The sequence below is a fragment of the Diaporthe citri genome (genome assembly GCF_014595645.1).
Source record: "Diaporthe citri strain NFHF-8-4 chromosome Unknown scaffold_17, whole genome shotgun sequence".
Lineage (NCBI taxonomy): Eukaryota > Fungi > Ascomycota > Sordariomycetes > Diaporthales > Diaporthaceae > Diaporthe > Diaporthe citri.
Window position 1 is genome coordinate 197,501 of NW_025064862.1, and position 18,387 is coordinate 215,887.

Genomic DNA, 18,387 nt, shown 5'->3' on the forward strand with positions numbered 1-18,387 from the left:
CTCATAGATACCTACAGCAGTTGATTTCCATCTGTAAAGCACTCGGGGATTACATTGACACGTCTGATGACCAAGCAATGGTTGACACAAAGTTTTCATTCTCATAAACACCTACAGTTGAATTATATATGAGGAACACTGGGGAGAAACTTTAACACCATACTTGGGACACTTAGGAACAATATTGACACGTTTATGACCAAGCGCAATGCTGTGGTTGGAGGTGAATTTCGCGGTGCATGCCCGGTGGGTCCACCTCTGCACATACGTCTTGCTCCCCTTACTGCTTCTAAAGGATACGGCGCATGACCACAGTCTGGCTGTCAAGACCTTATGTACACGGATGTCGAAGTGTTAAGTAATATCAAGAAATTCAAATGGAGACAGTTGGAAAACTTCCGCGCTGCGCTGACAAACTCAGGTGGATTACTGAGCGAACGGTAGGCAGGCCGACAGCACAGGTGGACGCCGACTCAATCTAATGCCTCCGAGACTCTGCTACAGCATCGAGATGCAACACGATGCAAAATTATCATAAATACTTGATATGAACTGCCCCGTTCCTTAAATTAAAAGAACAAGAACAACCAAGAACACGAGCAACGCCAAAACGACACAAGACAGCGACGTGTCATCTTGCCCGGGTTTCAAAAGCAACGTCTCGATCACTTGGATCGGGACAGCGACGGCAATCATCGACATTGACGGAGTGAGGCTACTCACGGACCCTTTCTTCCACCCAGCCGAGTCTTCGTTTGACGCCAGGACTACGCACCTACAAGTCCACCACGACCCGGCTCTTCAACTGAAGGACCTGTCCCCCATCGACGCCGTTCCTACTCAGCCACGAGGATCACTGGGACAACCTCGACGAAGTAGGCCGTCAACTCCTCGATGCCCGGCATGAGTTCACCACCAAGGACGGCGCCAAGAATCTTGCGCCCCGGCCCGGCGTCAGGGGCATGAAGCCGTGGGAGACGACGGAAATCACCCTGCAGGGCAAGACATTCCGCATCACGGCAACGCCATGTGTGCACGTGCCCGGTGAAGAATGTATTGGCTTCGTCCTGACTACCGACTCCTTCGGATCCGCCCCGGACGGCCGGCCCAATGCCTTCTACTTCGCCGGGGACACGGTGTACACCGACGAACTCGTCCAAGTCGGTACCCGCTTCCACGTTGCCGCCGCCCTTATGAACCTGGGCGAAGCCATGGTTCAGGTGGAGCCCGCGCCTGCGTCCGAGCAAAACATCACTATGGGTGGGAGGCAGGCTGCGCGCCTGTTCCGCGACATCAAGGCCGACTGGATCGTCCCGATGCGCTACGAGACCTGGGACCACTTCACGCAGTACGAGGACGAGCTGAGGACGGACTTCGAGGCCGAGGGTGTTCTGGACAGGGTCAGGCGGATGAAGAAGGGCAAGGCTGTGAAGGTCGTCGAAGCAGAATCTTGAAGTGTACACTGTCAGCTCCTTGTCAAGAGTGTATCAGCGGATGGTATGCCGAGCTTGGGATATAAGGCTTTTGGAAAGTGACCATTAGATATATAGACAAAACCGCGTCGCCTCGTCCCAAAACTGCTTGTCCCTGCGTTCGACCCAGCCACATATACTTGACTGCTTTGCTGCTCCACCTACAAGCGACGGCGAGCTTGCCGTATGACCGATGAGGACCCCAGGAACAAGACTCTCAGATATGCCAGGCGGGCCTCCCGTAAATATTTAGTTAGCCGAGGCCCCGTGACACCACGAAAGCTTGTGCCCAGACCCTGTGCAGTTGCTAAGTGCTTCTGCAAGAGTAGAACTTCTTCCTCAGTTTGGCCACATCTACTGTAGGACTTGCAGATATGATCGAGCAAGGAGCTAAATGGGTTACGTACAGACCAAGTACCGCTTGGCTTTTAATGTGCCACATTCTCGCAGTCTCAAGTTTCTGACCTGGATCACGCAGGCAGGTTATTCCTGGGCGCTGAGAAGATAGGAATACCAGAATCGTGTTCCAATTATGGGCGGTCAGACAGTCAGGTGATCTAGAAAAGAGCCTACGTTGTTTGTCCCGCTAGATCCATGTGCGTCGGCACATATGCTGATAGGGTATCCACATTGCTCCACACTCATCTACCCATCTACCGACTACCAGTTGACTTATCACTGCATGCCTACTGAAATTCAAACGATCACATATCGAGTTCTGCACACTTTACATTGGAGCTGAAAGCTGTGGAAAGTTGCTACGTGGCCAATCGCCGTTGTCGGGGATTGCTCATCATAACCCTTTGGGCAGCGTTTGTACTGTACCGATTGTTGGGTGGCAAGCAATGCGTACAACCACGGGTGTGCTCTAGAGGAATGACGTCTACGAAAACAGATATGCTATGAGTCGCACATGCTGTACACAGATGTCGATAGGATATGGGTAAGCAATCTGTAGGTCGGACGCAGGCCCACCAAAACTGAGCGTTAGTTACGCATACTGGTCGCTTTCCAGCTGTCTTGTAACTCGAGCATTCTTCGACCGACAGGTGAATACGAGTCCGACACAGCCAGCACTAACAAGCCAGCACTTCGTCCGAACCTCTGCAGCATCCCGCCGTGATCCCAGTTACCACCTAGCCACCCAGCACACACTTCAGCAGTCTGCTTGGAGGGGGAGATCGTAGGTGCTGTCGTCTAGAGGTTTAGGACGTTGGATTGTGGTCAAGCTGGTCGACTCTCCAAAGACCGAGGTTCGAACCCTTGCAGCGCCATCTGTTTTTGCTGATGCCCTCACCGGTGGTCGGTGGTGTGTTGCATGTGCCGGTTGCATTTGCACTGCACTGGTATACTCCGTAATGCCAACTTTGCAGGTGAGCAGGCCCACGACCCCCGAAGGCTGGGATGGACCGCAGTTACATCACTTTGTCTTTTATGCATATTGGCCATACGTAGCTCTATTTCACTTCATTGCTGCGACTGCACGTCCTTGCTTGCTTGGCACCAATGAGCGTCGGGTTTCAAGATACCACGAGCGCCCCGGCTCCGTCTCCCCGGCTCCGACAGCGATCCGGGTCAATGGATGTCTGGTGCGGGCCCTCGGCCAATACTCCGCCGAGCATTAAAAGGCTGTGACTGGTTGTCATCAATCATATGGGGGTTGGATGCGGGTGTGTCGGAGTGCGTTGACTCGGTATTTAAAGCATGTGTGGGAGGCCAAGACCTTCCCCCAGCCGACAGACGGCATGTTTCCGTCCGAGGGCCTGTTCGGACCCCGGTCGTGTTTGTTGTTTCATGGACACTTCTGGGTGGGCACCCGCGTAGCTCGGATCTCTTTCTTGGGGATCTTCCACAAATCCTCAGTCACGAGGATCAGACTTGGCGCCCCCGGAAGTGGGGTGTCCAAGGCCGAAGGTGCAATATTGGACGAACACTGACCATCTGCCTTCATTCTCCTTCCACGAGGGGAAGTTCCCATTGAGGCTCCAGGTCCGTATTGGGCCTGTCTAATGTCATGTGGTCATGGGGCTCATGCTGGCGCGATGGCGCCTGGGCAGCGCGGAGTGCAGCGGCAGTCCTGCTCCGTGTGCCATCCCCCTTTAATCAAATGCTACCAAGGGCTGCAGGGTCAGGGGCAGACACTATGTGTAAGTTGACTCGGCGGCCGGCCAGGTCTGGGCATATGAACTCAATTATTCCGGTTGGTTTCCCTTGTTGAAAGCTTCATTCTCTACATATTAACTTCACTCTGCAACGCCAGCCGTTGACTTTCATTAATTATCTCGCCCTCATCCTCGTCTTCATCCCAGTGCCGGTACACATTCTTTTTTGCATCATCCTTGTTCCCTCGCTCTGCATAGCCTCACCATATCGTTTTACGGCCTCATCCACCACCCGCCGACACAATGAAGTTCTCACTACCCGCCATCGCCGTCGCACTCGGCGCTATCACCGCCTATGCATCCCCCGTGGAGCTCGTCGAGAGGGCGACACCAACTGTCTACCTCTGCGGTGACAGCACCATGGCCAAGAACGGCGCCAACGACGGCGCGACCGACGGCTGGGGCCAGTACTTTGGCACCTACTCCACCGCCACCGTCGTCAACAAGGCCATCGGCGGCCGGTCTGCCCGTTCCTACACGGTCGAGGGCCGCTTCACCGAGGTGGCCAACCTCGTCAAGTCGGGCGACATCGTGGTGATCGAGTTCGGCCACAACGACGGCGGCAGCCCCGAGACCAACGACAACGGGCGCAGCGACTGCCCCGGGACAGGCACGGAGACGTGCAAGTCCAGCAAGGACGGCTCGACCGTCTACACCTTCGTCTACTACGTCAGCCAGGCGGCCAAGCAGATGGTGGCCAAGGGCGCGACCGTGGTGCTGAGCTCGCAGACGCCCAACAACGTGTGGGAGTCCGGCAGCTACTCGTACGCGCCACCCCGCTTTGTCGGCTACGTCAAGACGGCCGCCAACGCCATCGCCAGCAGCAGCGTCACCTACGTCGACCACTACAACGCCCAGAGCCTCGCCTACAAGAAGCTCGGCAACAGCGGCACAAACGCCCTCTACCCCAACGACCACACCCACACCAGCCCCGCCGGCGCGAAGCTCGCCGCCCAGGCCTTTGCCCAGGCTATTGCGACTAAGATGAACGGCACCACCAGCCTGACCAACTACATTGTCAGCCCGGCGCCAAGCGTCTACTAGGCGGACACGGTCCTGGGTGGGAATGGGCGTGGATGGGGAGATGGAGAAGGTGGATAAGTTTTTGATGTTTTTGGCTGTACATATTCCAACGGTGAGGCAGATCTGTGGACTGCACTCCTGAAAATATAAAATATATGAGATCTACACACACGAGACGAGCGATCAGATGCATCCAGTCAAGTAAACCGGTATTCTGTCAACCGTGTCGTGGATCTACGCGACCGTGTAAGGCCCGCACGAAATCCAAAGGCAGGCATTGCAGAGCTCGGATCCGGGCATGAATCAATCAACGGGTGTCGTCAACCCCATTACTCGGCAGCGCAGGCGAGGGCAAACCCCACAAAGCTGGAGCCGGTGGGCCCGTCGGCCCAATTTCTCCCTTTTCTCCTGGCCCCCCGAAAGTCTGGGCTCCACTGCCCAGTCAGCAATAAATAAGAATCTCCCTCCCCCCCCCCCCCTGTGTTCGAAACATCACGAAACATCGCCCACGGCCCACCCCGCCCGCGACTTGTTGCCCGCGACGAGTCTAGCTGGAACCTTGGCAGGAAACAAAACAGCCCATCGCTGCGGCTCTCTGCCTCCTATCGTGGGAACATGGTGGGTGCGGATCTTGCAAGCGAGGCTTGTCGTCGGGTGATGATTTGCGCGGCCTCTACAGTGGGCACAGGGGAAAGAAAGGGCGGATACATGTGCGGGTTGGATGACTTAAAACGCTTCCTCCCGACCAAGTGAGATGCTCCAAAGCGGAAATTGTATTGACAAAGAATTGAAAAAGACTAGATGCTCTTATACCTACTTTATGCACAGCAGGCTTATACTAAATACAGTGAAGGATAGAATAGTGGCCGGACCATAAGTCCGATGATCAATGAGCCAGGGCCACCAAGGGCGTCGCCCCGGGGAAGAAGCTGCTGGGCATGGTAGGCACGGGGATCTCGACCGTGAACCCGAAGCCAGTCTTGAGGTCGCCCGGCATGGTGGCAGCCTGGTACCCGGTAGGCGCCGACGCGACGGCCTGCGTGGTCGTGTAGGAGCCCCCGCTGCTCTTGAGGCACGCGCCGGTGCCGAGGGCGTTCTGGCAGACGTAGTTGACCTTGCTGCCGCTGTCGGTCCACATGGCAAAGTCCTTGACGACCATGTCCTTGCAGGGCGTGTCGGCGTCGCACTTGAGCTGGAGGGGCCCGCGCTGCGTGCCCGAGGCGCAGGTCCCCTTCCAGTTGCTGAAGGTCATGTTGGTCAGCTGCACGCCGCTGCCCGCCGCGGCCGACATCGAGGCCCACGCCTGGTCGACGTCGAGCGAGTAGGCGTTGCCGTGCCCGATGAACTCGCTGAACTCGGCGTCCTCGACGTAGCCCGACCCGCCGTTGCTCTTGATCATGAGCATCTGGTTGCTGCCCACCGTGTAGATCTTGCGGTAGGCGATGTTGGAGATGGCTGTCCCCGCTGCGAGGGAACCGATTGCGGAGCCGCCGGACAGGTTGCAGTAGATCTGCTCAATGAGGATGTTTTGGGCGGGTGACTTGACCGTCACACACCTATTCACACGTTTCAGTCAGCAACTGCAGTTGAGTAGTCTCGAAAAGTGTCTGGGGAGCTTTCTGTGGAACACAAGCTGTTGACGCAACCAGAGAAGCTGTCTAAAAATATGTCTTGCGAGACAATGCTCTTTGATATGTCTCAAATACAGTGAAAAGGGAAGTTTCAGCGGCGAGAAGGCGAGAAAATTACTTACTCATCCTTGTTAGTCACCATGACATCGTGGATGTGGATGTTCGTTCCCCACACATCAATACCGTCGAGTCCACCGTGGTCACCGCCCCGAATGGCAAGGTTGTAAAGCTCGCCGTTGGTGCTGGTGTCCAGCGAGATGTGGAAGGCAGGTGCATCGACGAACCTGAGATCGTGGACGGAGAAGTCACTGGTCTTGATCACGCGGAGGAGACGGGCGCCAGAGAGCGACCCGCTCTTGTGAATCTCATAGCCGTACCCCTGCATGACGCCGGATCCGTTGCTGGAGAAGAACTCGATGTCCTTGCTGTTCTGGATGGCTATCATGTTGCCGCCTGCGGTCCCGGTGCGGTAGATGGTGCCGTCCAGCTGCACGCCGACACCGGTGCCCTTGTTTAGGGTGGCCCAGGTTGACATGGCATAGTCGCCTGTGGGGATGACGACTGCAAGATAGTCAGCGCTGCGGAACCTGCTTATGGGCCGTGGTTGGGAAGCAAGGCGTGGGCTGGAGTCAATGACTTACTAATACCTCCAGATGCACATGCAGCCCAGGCCTTGGTAAGAGCCGCGCCAAGGTCCGTCGACTTGTCTGCCTTGGCACCGTAGTCAAGCACATTGCACGTCTTCTTGGCCCGCTTGGCTGCAGTGCTTGTCGTCGGGCCGACATGCCCGGAGAGCTGGGCGGCGGCTGCGCCCACCAGGACGAGGAGGTTCACGATGGAAAGCTTCATCTTGCTGCGGATTGTGGACCAAAGGGACCAGTATAATAATTGTGAATACAGAATCAATGAGCGATTGCCAAGAAATGGAATGCAGGTGTTTATTTATGCGCGCTGCGCGAATGAGTGAATGTAACGGACGAAGATGGAGGGAGGGAGAAAGGAATGATTCGGCTGTCTGAATCAGGAAACAATGGTGAAGATGACCGTCGACAGCTGCTCCGAGATATCTTTGAAGCTTCCTAGAGCCCACCACACTAGGATCGGTGCCATAATTCAAGCTTTTCACCTGACAATATAAGCCTGACGCCGTACCAGTCCTCGCTGGCAGTCGAACGATCTACCGACCCACTAGGGAGGACACTCTGCCAAGCGAGGTGTTCACGTCGGGGTGGTCGAGACTGTTCTGCGAATTATTACAGTACCGAAATGTGAGGTGGACACCATCGTACAGATCCGGGGCATTTTCCACCAAAGAGGACGTTCGTTCTGCAGGTGCCATTACGCGAAACGGCAATCTTTCGACCGCGGATAGCATTTGCCGGACTCTGGCTAGGGTCGGCCCCTGCTCTTGACTCGGAAGCCAGGCTGCGAGTAAGGGGTTAATACGACGGCGGGCATCGAATTGATTGGGGTGAGACACGCTAGCTCCTAGTCCGGCAGAGTCGACGGCCCTTTTGAGTACATTAGATAGATTACGCCAGTCTTCTTGTCGGTGCAGGTGGCGCATACAATCTGCTTCCATTTTATTGTGCATAACAAACCCCATTTGGGTCTCTGTAATTGTTTCGTAGTCTCTGCGCGGACCGTTGAAACATATTCCGGATGGCATATTTCAAGCCGGTGCTGATCATATGCTATCCCTAATGACTAGGCGCCATTACTCTTTGCAACTAAACGATCTTCTGGTCATGCTTGACCTTGCCTTAGATATAGTATCATACGCATTTGATGGTCTTGGTGGTAATCTCCTGCCTTTTGCCCCTGGTGTTTGACATGGGAGTTTGCTCCGCAGCAGGATGTATCCTAACGCTTTGACGGGTGTCCATCTAACAGACACCTGCAACTGGGCTCTTATAGAGAAGAACTCCACCGCAACTGGGGCATTTCACGGACAGCAAATAGTCAATGTTGTCCATTGATTAAGTGCTCGAGTGTCGACGGGAGGGATGAGGTCAAACAACCTTGCAAGGACTCTTGCCACTCCAAGCCGCCTCCTCATGCAACATCATGGGATGCGACGCTGCCACCAGTGTGGAGAGACGGACCATCGATGCCGAGCTTGAGCCCCATTACGTGACATCGACCATATAGAGAAGCGCATTTTAGACGATGCTTCCATGACGGTGGCGCGGCCAGCATCCGAGTCATCGCACCAACACCAACTTGACTTAGACAATGGGCAATATTTGGGGCCGTGTAGATCAAGAGGCATGATTGTCCTTCACCAACGGAGGTCAAGTTTCAAGAGGTGGAGCTAGCTGACTAGAATCTCTTTGCAGAGCTGGCACAGCACATCTGCGGCGCGACGGTCGGGATGTTGTGGTCGTAGCACGTGATCAACTCTGGCACGAGAGAGATTGCTTGATGGGTACTACGCTAAAATTCCTCTTGTGCTCTACGGATAATCTGTCATTGATTCAGTGGACAATTCCTCTGTGTAATGACCTTTGTCCTCATTGCATACCTTGATCAGCACAATACATGTTAAGAAATCGCCCAACTACATATGGTGGGTTGTAAATCCTGTAAGAAAGCAAGAAAGAGTCAACACGATAAAGTAAAAAGATACGCCGTTGAAGATTGATACTGCCCTCTCAAATAAATCAGTTATAAGCCCTAGCTCTGCTGAATCTGTCACGTACGACCATACCCATTGGAAAACACGGGATCCCGTCCGCTCTCCCACGGTTAAGCCAGTGAGGGCCGCATTAGTAGTTGAGTCGGTGACGATCAGCGAATACCCGGTGTTGTACGTTTTGCATATTTTTTTGGGCCCCACCAGGCCCACTCGATGACTCGAGGCTGTGGCAGCACTTCACACAAATCTCCAATGCTCGCCGTAAAATGGCGGGATGTTGAACTCCTTCGTGATGGCTACCAACCTTGAGTATTTTATTGTTGTTTCCTTATTATATTTAAGTGAATGCGGTCCATTGGAATGGAATGCGGTAACTTGTGTGCGAATTTTGAATTCGCCCCGGCTTTATCCATGCACCTTGAGCTTTGCTTACATGTCCGCCACGGCGCTACATGTGAGAAAACAGCTATGTAAGACTGTATTGATCTCCCACCTCACAGATTTGCCGAAGTATTTCAGTAATTTCACCTGCGATTGGAGCTTGTATGGGTTACAACTTATGTCAGAAAACCGAGCACGACTATTCGTGAGAGAAGCGAAATTGCCCTAACAGCACTTTGCAGCTGAAATTCCGAAAGTGTATGTCTTGGGGGCTGTTGTGTCACCCAAAGGCGCTGTGCCACCCAGCTCGTCATAAAGAATCAGCCATTCAAATCATGAGGAGCGATCACTAAAAAGTAGATCATTGCAGGAAGTAAACTGACAGCATACGAGAAACGTTGCCCCGCTTTGCCTACGCCTCCTGCCCGACGAGCAGTACAAGAGAGACTTTATGTCACCCCGACGACCTGAATCAAGCTGGGACAAGGCGGATTGGCAATAAGCAAAGTTCAAAAACCTTCCTTCCATCTCCAGAGCGTTATCATCATTATGTACTTGGCTGAGACCGATCTCTCCTCCTCCTGAGATTGGTTCACGCGTACAATATCTCTTGGTGGGGGAATTAGTTGCTTTCTCTTCCGTGTTTGTTCGAGACCTGTCCAACCCTCGAGTGCTCATCCACTATCCTGCAAGTTACCAGCGAGTTGTATGATTGGGGAGTTCGAGGACACCACTGATCACTGAGAATCAAGCAGCTGCAAAGGGATTGTCTAGTGGTAAGTGCACTGGTCGGTTTGGCTACAGCCTGGTAAAACCTCTGGCGCGTGGGGCTCACCGAGGTAGTTCAGCTTGAGTGGTGCGCACAGCTTGGGAACGAGTGCTTCCTCCTCTCACTTTAACAACTTGGCCGGGTATGATTACATAACCTCCGCCATGCAAGTCCTTTAAAATGTTCTTGCTGCCCTCGGTGCAGTTCTGCACCCAGCCCCATTCCCAACATCCAAGCCTTGCGCCCACAGCTTCGTCATGGAGAACCCGACCTCCCTGAACTGGGACGAGGCCTCGGACGGTACTTCGTCTGATGGCACATACACAGATCTCGCTGATCTTTTATTGGTTTCCAGGAGCGAAAATCTGGACTTCGTGTCATTCTGGTCGTTCGATACCTTGTGCAAAGTCCTCACAAGGGATCGAGTCATGCAGGAACTGCGGAGCTGCAAAAATATCTTCAAGAACGAAGACGAACTCGAGTCTTACGTGGATCGCGTCGGACCGGTCTATGGAAAGATTGAAGACATTCCCAATAGCGTGAATCCTTGCAAGCCGTCGTCAGAACCAAAGCGCTGTCTAAAAGTTTTGGCGATCCTGATTCTCATGGAGAAGGTGCGAAGCATCAAACAATTCATCGACGAAGGTATCCATGATGGCGATCTTCCTCTGGAGTTACGCAGAACCGACGAGTGTTTCCGCCGTTGGAACATTCTTCAGCTCTACTCATTCAATCGATATCAATTCGAGGTCAATGCCCCCTTTTTCGACTATCACCCCGGAAAGGTTGTGCATTACGACCTCCCACCCAGAACAGTGTTGCCTTGGCTTTCGGTGGAAAATGCGGTCACTAATAGTAAAGGACGTGTGCGGTCTTTTTCTGGAGCCGCGTATGGACGCGTGCGACAAGTTTGTATAGAAGCGGGCTCCCACAACTTTCAAGAGCTAAGCAGCACTGTAAGTATGGCCAACATTCACTAAATCCCGAAGTCAACATGCTTTCAACAGTCTTCATCCGAAAGTCCTGTGATCAACGAGCCGCGGACAAGAATTTTGAAACATATCATGTGATGGGTAATTGCTACAGTAGCCTCCCATAGGATACTGCCCCCTACTGCATCTGCGTAGAAGCTCACACCCAGAACCCCCGATTTTATTGTTGGGAAAATATCACCACCTGACCCCCTTCGGAACAAATATACTTCGATCTGCACATTTCAGGATAGCCTGCAAGGCTATTACCTTTTCAAGACCTTACAAGACACTTTTAGCCCGGTTCTATGGTCATCCAAGACACTTTGCGATTCGGTGGTCGGGGCCAAGGCCTACAAATTAAAACGAGACTCAAATGTGCGCTGACTTGATGGCTTATGCAGATACCCATTTCATGCCAGACATTCGCTGTTAAATCTTTCCCTCGGGGTTCAATGGATGATGACGAGTTCGAGTTAGAGGTGGACATGTTGAAGCGCTTCAACGGGCATGTGCATCCACACTTGGTGACTCTCCTGGCCACCTTCACCCATCGGGAAACCGACCACCTCATTTTGCCATGGGCAGAATGCGACCTCTTCTCATATTGGGAAAATCACGAAGCGCCCTCCACTGCCGATGATATCCTCTGGCTCTCGTCACAGGTTCTAGGCTTAGCGACTGCGCTAAACCTCATACACAATCCGCCCGAGGAAAATGGCTCAACCAGGCGATACGCTAGGCACGGCGACATTAAGCCTGAGAATATCCTGTGGTTCAAATCTATCAAAGATTCCAGGGGGATTCTTGTCATCAGCGATCTGGGTTTGTCGTCTATGAACACCAAGAACAGCCGGTCATGGATGCGAAACGAGGCTGTCTCCTTCACACCCACCTATCGGCCGCCTGAGAGTGACATTGAGAATGGCTACATATCCCGGTCATCCGATATATGGTCACTGGGGTGTCTCTTCTTGGAAATGACCACTTGGATGCTGGGAGGCTGCAAGCTGGTGGAAAGCTTCTCACTGGCGCGGGTTGCCCCCAGTATGATGGGCTTCAACATGGACACCTTTTTCGACATCTTGCAAAGGGCAGACTCCAAAGTGGCAAATGAAGAAGCCACTAAAGGGTCATCGACAGAAACGAAACCCGAGTCTGGTGCATTCCAATTTGAGGTTAAGAAGCAAGTCACATCGGTATGTGTAGAGAAGGATGCCCATAAGCCGCTGTCATGCTGCATAAGACTGACTGTTTTCTCTAGTGGATAGAAGCTGCACAGCCATGAGCGTTGTTCTCAGTACACACACGATCTTCTTGACCTGGTTCAACATGGCATGCTGCGGGTCGAAACCCCAGTTTTGGAAAACCGGCCCCTCAACAACCCCAGTTTCGCGGTATCGCTCCGGAAAAGTAGTCGAGGTTCTCCAGGATCTACATCATAAGGCCGAGAATTCTCCTCGGTATATGACCCAAGCTGTCCCAAGGTTTCATACCCACTTGGAGACGCCGTCCGCAGTATTTGGCAATGTGAACAGTCATATTGCTTTAAGGTTGGCTAAGGCTCAGCGCTCCCGGGTCCCAAATGCGAGATCACTATTTCCTTCGCTACGGACATCCCTCCGGGTGAAGGAAACCCAGTCCATTCCAAGGACTTCACAGCCTGCCGTGAATAAAGTGGACTCGGATTTGCCCCCTCGTGCTGGACCATCCATATTGCAAGAAATCGATGACCCGATCAGCAAGATCACCTTAGGAGATGATGGTGAGAATCCAACAAGGAAGCAAGTTACTATTGGGATTTTCTGGGGGCTGCGGCGTTGTCTGCAGACCGAGCTCGACGACAGTACGGACCTCAGCTCGACATTGACTATTACGGGAAATGCCGACCACTCCTGGGCCACGTCCTGTCAAAAGTACCTTTCTGAAAGGTGGGCAGAGTTCGGTTTAACACTGCTTGGAAGCTTGGAGTCAGTTCTGCAGAAAGTCGTCAGGCTGGAAGAAGCTACCACTGTCTCCGGTTTGTGAACCCCCTTTTCTCTGACAATATTCTCAATATTTCTCATTGGCAATGGCATGTTTCGGGCTTGCTTGCGGGCCTGTGCTGCTCTTGGAAGTCTTAACCGCGTCTACGCAAGCGTTTTGGTGTCAAGTCTGGAGGATATGATGTTTCCCAGATTCGCAAAGCCTCATAACTCAAATTGTTTCCCTTAGACCCGGCCGTTCCAAATTGGAGACTCAGTGTCCCTCACATCGATGAAGAGCATGAATTTCCTGCGACACTTACATTCGAGGGGACCTTGTCGGAGATCTCGATTGGGGTGCAGTTCTTTGCGTGGATGGCTGCCACATTTCGACCACCGAAAGCGCGTGAGCTTTCTTGTTCAACTGTCACATTCGCAGAACTCCCTGGTGACTTAAGGTATTCGCTGAGGTTGTCAGAACTATGGAGTCTAGATGACCGTGAGCAAGGTACATGTTGGAAATCACTGTTCCCAAGCACAATTATGGCTTACGGCTTCCCTGCTCCGTCCTGCCCGGGATTCTTCGGACTTCGCATTCCAGTTCAGACTATGTTTGAGCTTTCAGAGATGCTATCAGACACAACACTCGAAGATGAGGCAGGAAATGATAATGGTGTGTACTTCGATGGTGATCGTTGGACGCTTTACCCGACCAGGTACAGTAGTGAAGAACACACAGTTCAGTGGCACCTCGTCAAAAGAAGCACCGACCAAACATCCGATCCCGGCCTTGCCCCTGGACAGGAAGGACCCCACAGCTTGCTTAGGAAAGTCGACTTGGAGACTATGGCCAGTGCAACAGCTATTCTCGGCTACTGTCAGCAAACAAACATCCAACTAGGCACGAAATTACGGCTGAAACAATACGAGGAGTATCGTCGTTCAGGGGCAAGGCCCGAACGTGGGCGGCCAGAAGTTTCGTTGGGGGGCATATCCGTTGCCGGCAACTTTTGGGGCCGCCTCGCGGTGACCTCTACGTTCACTTTCAAGTACCGGAAAGGACTCATCGATGCGAGAAAGAAAGAAGACGAAGACATGTATTCCGAGGTACTGAAACGGGCCGCTGCACAGCCGGTGATATTGTTCGACACTAAGCCAGGAATGGAGCGGGCATGGATGGTCCCACAGCTGTCGTTGGTCCTTGACCTCTTCAATTTCTGGGTTTTCTGCCAAAGAGATGCAGATAAGGAGGTAGCCGAGCGGGTGCGATATGCCGAACCTGGTCCAGACGGGGGCGAGATGGCGAAGGCAGTCCTGTCTAACCGCGAATACGCCGATCAAGTTGTGATCAAATCGGGCCATGAAGGTGAGACTGAAATGAACGTCGGAGCCATGATCAAGCGGATCAACATGGCTGTCGAAGCCCGTTGGCTCAAGAATGCATAGTGTGATGAGGGGGCTCCTGGGACAGTTCCAATTGGCCGGACCCCGATCACCGGCTGGGACTGGTTGGAGCTCATACCCGAGTTCTCCACTGGCCATAGCAGAAGGCGCAACGTACGATCCGAGTTTCATTTGTTTCGGAGAGCTCCCAAACCGAACTGGTTGGGTCTGACCGGCAAGATACCGCTGTTTCTCGGCCAGGACATCGGAGAAGTCTTCAAGCCTGCTCAACCTGGTATTGTTTGTGGACACTGGTATCCTTTACCTGGCGGCCTCAAGCAGAATTATCTAGCTGCAAGCATCAGATGCCTTGAGAGTTTGTCGAAGCAATGTGGTACAGGAAAGGACGTCTGCACGCTCTTTGACAAGCAGGTGTGGAAGTTCAAAGACGCTTCCATTTTCGAAGCTTGCGTCGGCTGTATGCAGAATCCGTCCCAGTGCGCCAAGCAACCACAGGTCATTGACAAGAAACGCACGAGCGACATGCTGCCGGTGCTGCCATCATGGAAAGACTGGATAGACGGTGCGGTCGTCTTCGGATCGGGACGCAAAAAGGATCCTGGCATCAGTCATGGTTACTTTGAGAGTGAGCGAGAAAATATTGCAATAGATGAGGAGGCTGCCAAAGAAAGCCGTGTAGGAAACTCTACTCGCCTAGAGGATGATACACCTACGGACGACCCGGTTGTTGCGTTTAGTCCGGAGCAGGATGAGAATTCGAGCATCGCAGAGGTCAACGTTGTAGCCACAAAACAAACCACCACAGCCGCGGTGGGAAAGGCTCATCGGGAGTGGGCAATCCCTCGGGCCCTGACTTGGAGGCATATAATTCTCGTCTTGGTCGTCACAACGATGCTTCCCTGGGAATTGTCAACTTTCTTGATTTCTTGGGTGAGAGATTGGTGGCAAGTGGTAGTCATATTGGTGCTGGTAGGTACGCTGCTGTAACGGGAGACGTAATGGCACGGGCGAGTATTCGAGCCGCGAGTGGTTTCTTTTCAATTCCGATATCTGGTTTGCAATATAATCATCTCCGAAGACCGTCTCACAATTGGAGAGAATCACATGAATATCCACGAGTGAGGTCCACACTGTCTGGGGGATATCGATGAAATGCATCCCACACACGATCAAAGCCACATCATTACTCAATGTTACCAGCTGTTACATGCGTTCTAGAAAGAACATTCTGTCTCATGCACAGGCTGTTTTGATGGTTTATCACAGACGCCGGCCCATAATAAATTCTTGGGCTTTGGCCTGTTCGTGTTGTTTCAGTTCTTGAATTATCGCTCTCCGTATTCTAAGTTCAAGTCCCAGGGATCGCTCCTCTCCGGTGACAACAACACCACTTGCGCGACTATTTGATTACCAACTGCAGTGGATTTATGTTCAGTTCTGTCTTATTAGATGATGCATTATTTGAAATTGAATATCAGTCATTGCCGAGACGCCCATCTTTCCTCTTTCCCATACCAAATCTACCAAACACCGAGCTCCTTTTCTGTGGTTCTCCAGGCCTGCCACCCTGCGACCGTGGCGGCCTATTCTTGTCAGGGCTGTCCGATCGCCTCCTGGGCAAGTCCTTCTGTTCTTCTTCGTCTCGGATCCGGTGACGGCGGGCGTCAGTGGACGACGCGGAGTGTGTTGACCCGCTCGATCTCCCCGAGGACGTGGACGAGGAAGAGCCAGAAGGCAAGGGTCGTCCATCCAGTGGTTTCACCGTCGTTGTCCGTGGGATATTAGACTTGGGCTGGGCCGGCGGCAACTGGGCTCCGCCACCAAGTCCAGATGGAGTTCGACGGGGCGGCCCGCACAGGGCTATTCTGATGTGTATTGGGGGCTTCTGAGGGGCCGCAGGAACGGTAGTCGATGGCCTGTGTGGCTGGACATGAGGGGTTGGTGGCGGCATCATCTGCTTGGGTGGAAGTGGCGACGAGTCTGATTTTGTCTTAGCTGGCACATTTTCAGACTCCCTTGGAGCTTGCTGGCGAGAGACTTCAGAAGCAGATTGACCGCGTTGCCTGGAGTGTGAGTCTCGTGGACCGGATGTAGGTCTCGTGGACCGGATGTAGAGCAACCATTATTGGAAGCTGACTTAGGCGTCACTTGGCCTTGCGGGCGTGGTTGGCCGTTCCCATCAGACCCAACGGATGGTGATATGGAGGCGAGAGAATTGCTGCCCGTCTTTTTGCCAGCCCGCTGGCCGAGCTGACGGGAACCGTGCTCATCGTAGTCATTTTGCATGCTATCTCGCAGGTCCGAAGCTTGTTCGCGGGCGAAGTCCTGCATGTTCCTCAGGACCTTGCGGCCTTGCTTATACTCGCTCAGGTTTTCCATCGACCCACCAGCCATGCGACATTGATAGTATTCTTCCTTGCCGGTAGAATCATTAGGATGAGCGTAGTGACCGTAAACGTTCCATTCCTGGCCAATAGTCGTGGCAGTCAGTACCGCAGGTTGTCGTGGGGGATCTGCTTTCCCAATGTACTTCAGAGCCTCATTCCTCCCGTAGACCATAGCGGCACCGTCGTAACCTGCTTGGACCTTAGCCTTGTGCAAGCTTTTCTCGCGTGCCTTGTACTCTACGGCCACGTGAGGCAATGCGACATATCTGGGCTCGTCCTTGACTAGTCTTGATGCTTTAATGTGTTCGATTGTTGGGGGGAACGTGTCCCTTGAGAAACCTTCGATCATGTCAGGCTTAGGAGCTGACAGACCATTGTTGAAACCGACGTTCTTGGGGAATTCGATCCACATCTTATCCTCCTTTCTTCGATAGCCAATGTCGAAATGGGTGTCCTCGGTGTCTTGAAATATGTATTTCGAGTAGACAGCGATGGTGCCCTGCTCGTTTGACGCTTCGACGATCCGGTCCGCAAATTTGTTGTATTGTGACTGAGTCGGCGATGCAGATCCCCGGGAAGCAAGTAATTTCTTCTTGGCATCCGAGTCCACCACCGCCTGTTTTCCGGATCTTACGGCGTCGAGAACACCATTATCGAGGGCTCTGTTCTCGAATCCTTCGCTGGTCGTGGAAATACTCCTGGAGGTGTCAGCCGAGCTGCCGGACCTCAGACTCTGAACACTCGCAGTTTTCGGTCCTTTGGAGTTTGTTGACATTGCTAGACGATGTAGATTCTTTTCTGTCAAAGGGAATCGCTGCGGTGTATGAACAGACTCGGCGACCAACCCTTCAGCGTCGTGGTCTTCAAAGGCTGCGTCTTCGAAATAATCTTCAGGGTCATGAACCTGAGCTTCAGGAATCACTTGGCACAAATTCGAGTCCTCCAAATGTGTCTGAGAGGGCAAGCTGGTTTGCAAAGAAGCTGTGAGAAACGCGTCAGATCGAATATCAATAGCCACCATGGAGACACGTACCTGTGTTCGACTCTATCCGTCGAGACTTCGTGGCTGGTTCTGGCCCTGGCGAGCCTTGACTCTTCCTCTTGGTGGTCATCTTGAGAGCTTATATCTCGTGAATGGGGGGCGCTTCGCTTTCTACGAAGCTCTTCACTCTCCACCCGGCTCATAGCTGCAGCCAGAGTGCGGCGTAGCAGTTTCAGGTGGTGCGATTCTTCCGGGGTGTACGCAGACGCGCGCTTAGATCACTTGGGTCAACTTGGTGGTCACATCGATGCATCTGCTTCATCGCCATCGATCAATCAGGTGGGGGCGATCTGTTGGATGAGAAATTCTCGCTTGTTTAGTGTTTCATGAAGGTGAGAGTTGAGGTAGAGGGCGGCGCGATGTGGTAAGCGCGATGTGGTAAGCGCGATGTGGTCGGCGCCTAAGTGTGGAGTTCTTATCTCTTATCAATGCCTTAGCCACTGTGTGTGGAAAACAAAACGTTTACCCCCCCCCCCTGTTTCTGTAACGAGGTACACGAGGGCTTCTAGAACCAGATCTGGGCACCAAATGGGGTTGCTGACA

The 18,387-nt window shown here is 53.0% G+C and overlaps 7 protein-coding genes and 1 non-coding gene across 8 annotated transcripts; 6 read left to right on the top strand and 2 right to left on the bottom strand.

Moving 5' to 3' along the window:
- Positions 1-333: 333 nt before the first annotated feature.
- On the top strand, positions 334-1,454 carry INS49_005382 (uncharacterized protein; the record flags this gene model as incomplete). The annotated part of the gene is made up of 2 exons (XM_043166163.1): positions 334-440; positions 845-1,454. 2 exons carry the CDS (start codon positions 334-336, stop codon positions 1,452-1,454), a joined length of 717 nt encoding a protein of 238 aa, XP_043017195.1.
- Positions 1,455-2,658: 1,204 nt separating this feature from the next.
- On the top strand, positions 2,659-2,746 carry INS49_005383. The gene has a single exon. It is a non-coding gene; the product is annotated as a tRNA-His (tRNA).
- A 1,131-nt stretch (positions 2,747-3,877) lies between these two features.
- Positions 3,878-4,678, top strand: INS49_005384 (uncharacterized protein; the record flags this gene model as incomplete). The annotated part of the gene is made up of 1 exon (XM_043166164.1): positions 3,878-4,678. One exon carries the CDS (start codon positions 3,878-3,880, stop codon positions 4,676-4,678), a length of 801 nt encoding a protein of 266 aa, XP_043017196.1.
- Positions 4,679-5,543: 865 nt separating this feature from the next.
- Positions 5,544-7,137, bottom strand: INS49_005385 (uncharacterized protein; the record flags this gene model as incomplete). The annotated part of the gene is made up of 3 exons (XM_043166165.1): positions 5,544-6,213; positions 6,411-6,849; positions 6,930-7,137. The coding sequence occupies 3 exons, from the start codon at positions 7,135-7,137 to the stop codon at positions 5,544-5,546; spliced, it is 1,317 nt and encodes a 438-aa protein (XP_043017197.1).
- Positions 7,138-10,333: 3,196 nt separating this feature from the next.
- INS49_005386 (uncharacterized protein) lies at positions 10,334-10,994 on the top strand (the record flags this gene model as incomplete). The annotated part of the gene is made up of 2 exons (XM_043166166.1): positions 10,334-10,861; positions 10,938-10,994. The coding sequence occupies 2 exons, from the start codon at positions 10,334-10,336 to the stop codon at positions 10,992-10,994; spliced, it is 585 nt and encodes a 194-aa protein (XP_043017198.1).
- A 508-nt stretch (positions 10,995-11,502) lies between these two features.
- INS49_005387 (uncharacterized protein) lies at positions 11,503-12,335 on the top strand (the record flags this gene model as incomplete). The annotated part of the gene is made up of 2 exons (XM_043166167.1): positions 11,503-12,246; positions 12,312-12,335. 2 exons carry the CDS (start codon positions 11,503-11,505, stop codon positions 12,333-12,335), a joined length of 768 nt encoding a protein of 255 aa, XP_043017199.1.
- Positions 12,336-13,554: 1,219 nt separating this feature from the next.
- On the top strand, positions 13,555-14,457 carry INS49_005388 (uncharacterized protein; the record flags this gene model as incomplete). The annotated part of the gene is made up of 1 exon (XM_043166168.1): positions 13,555-14,457. The coding sequence occupies one exon, from the start codon at positions 13,555-13,557 to the stop codon at positions 14,455-14,457; it is 903 nt and encodes a 300-aa protein (XP_043017200.1).
- Positions 14,458-16,196: 1,739 nt separating this feature from the next.
- Positions 16,197-17,914, bottom strand: INS49_005389 (uncharacterized protein; the record flags this gene model as incomplete). Its single annotated transcript, XM_043166169.1, has 4 exons — positions 16,197-16,395; positions 16,553-17,500; positions 17,648-17,783; positions 17,836-17,914. 4 exons carry the CDS (start codon positions 17,912-17,914, stop codon positions 16,197-16,199), a joined length of 1,362 nt encoding a protein of 453 aa, XP_043017201.1.
- Between the last annotated feature and the right edge of the window lie 473 nt (positions 17,915-18,387).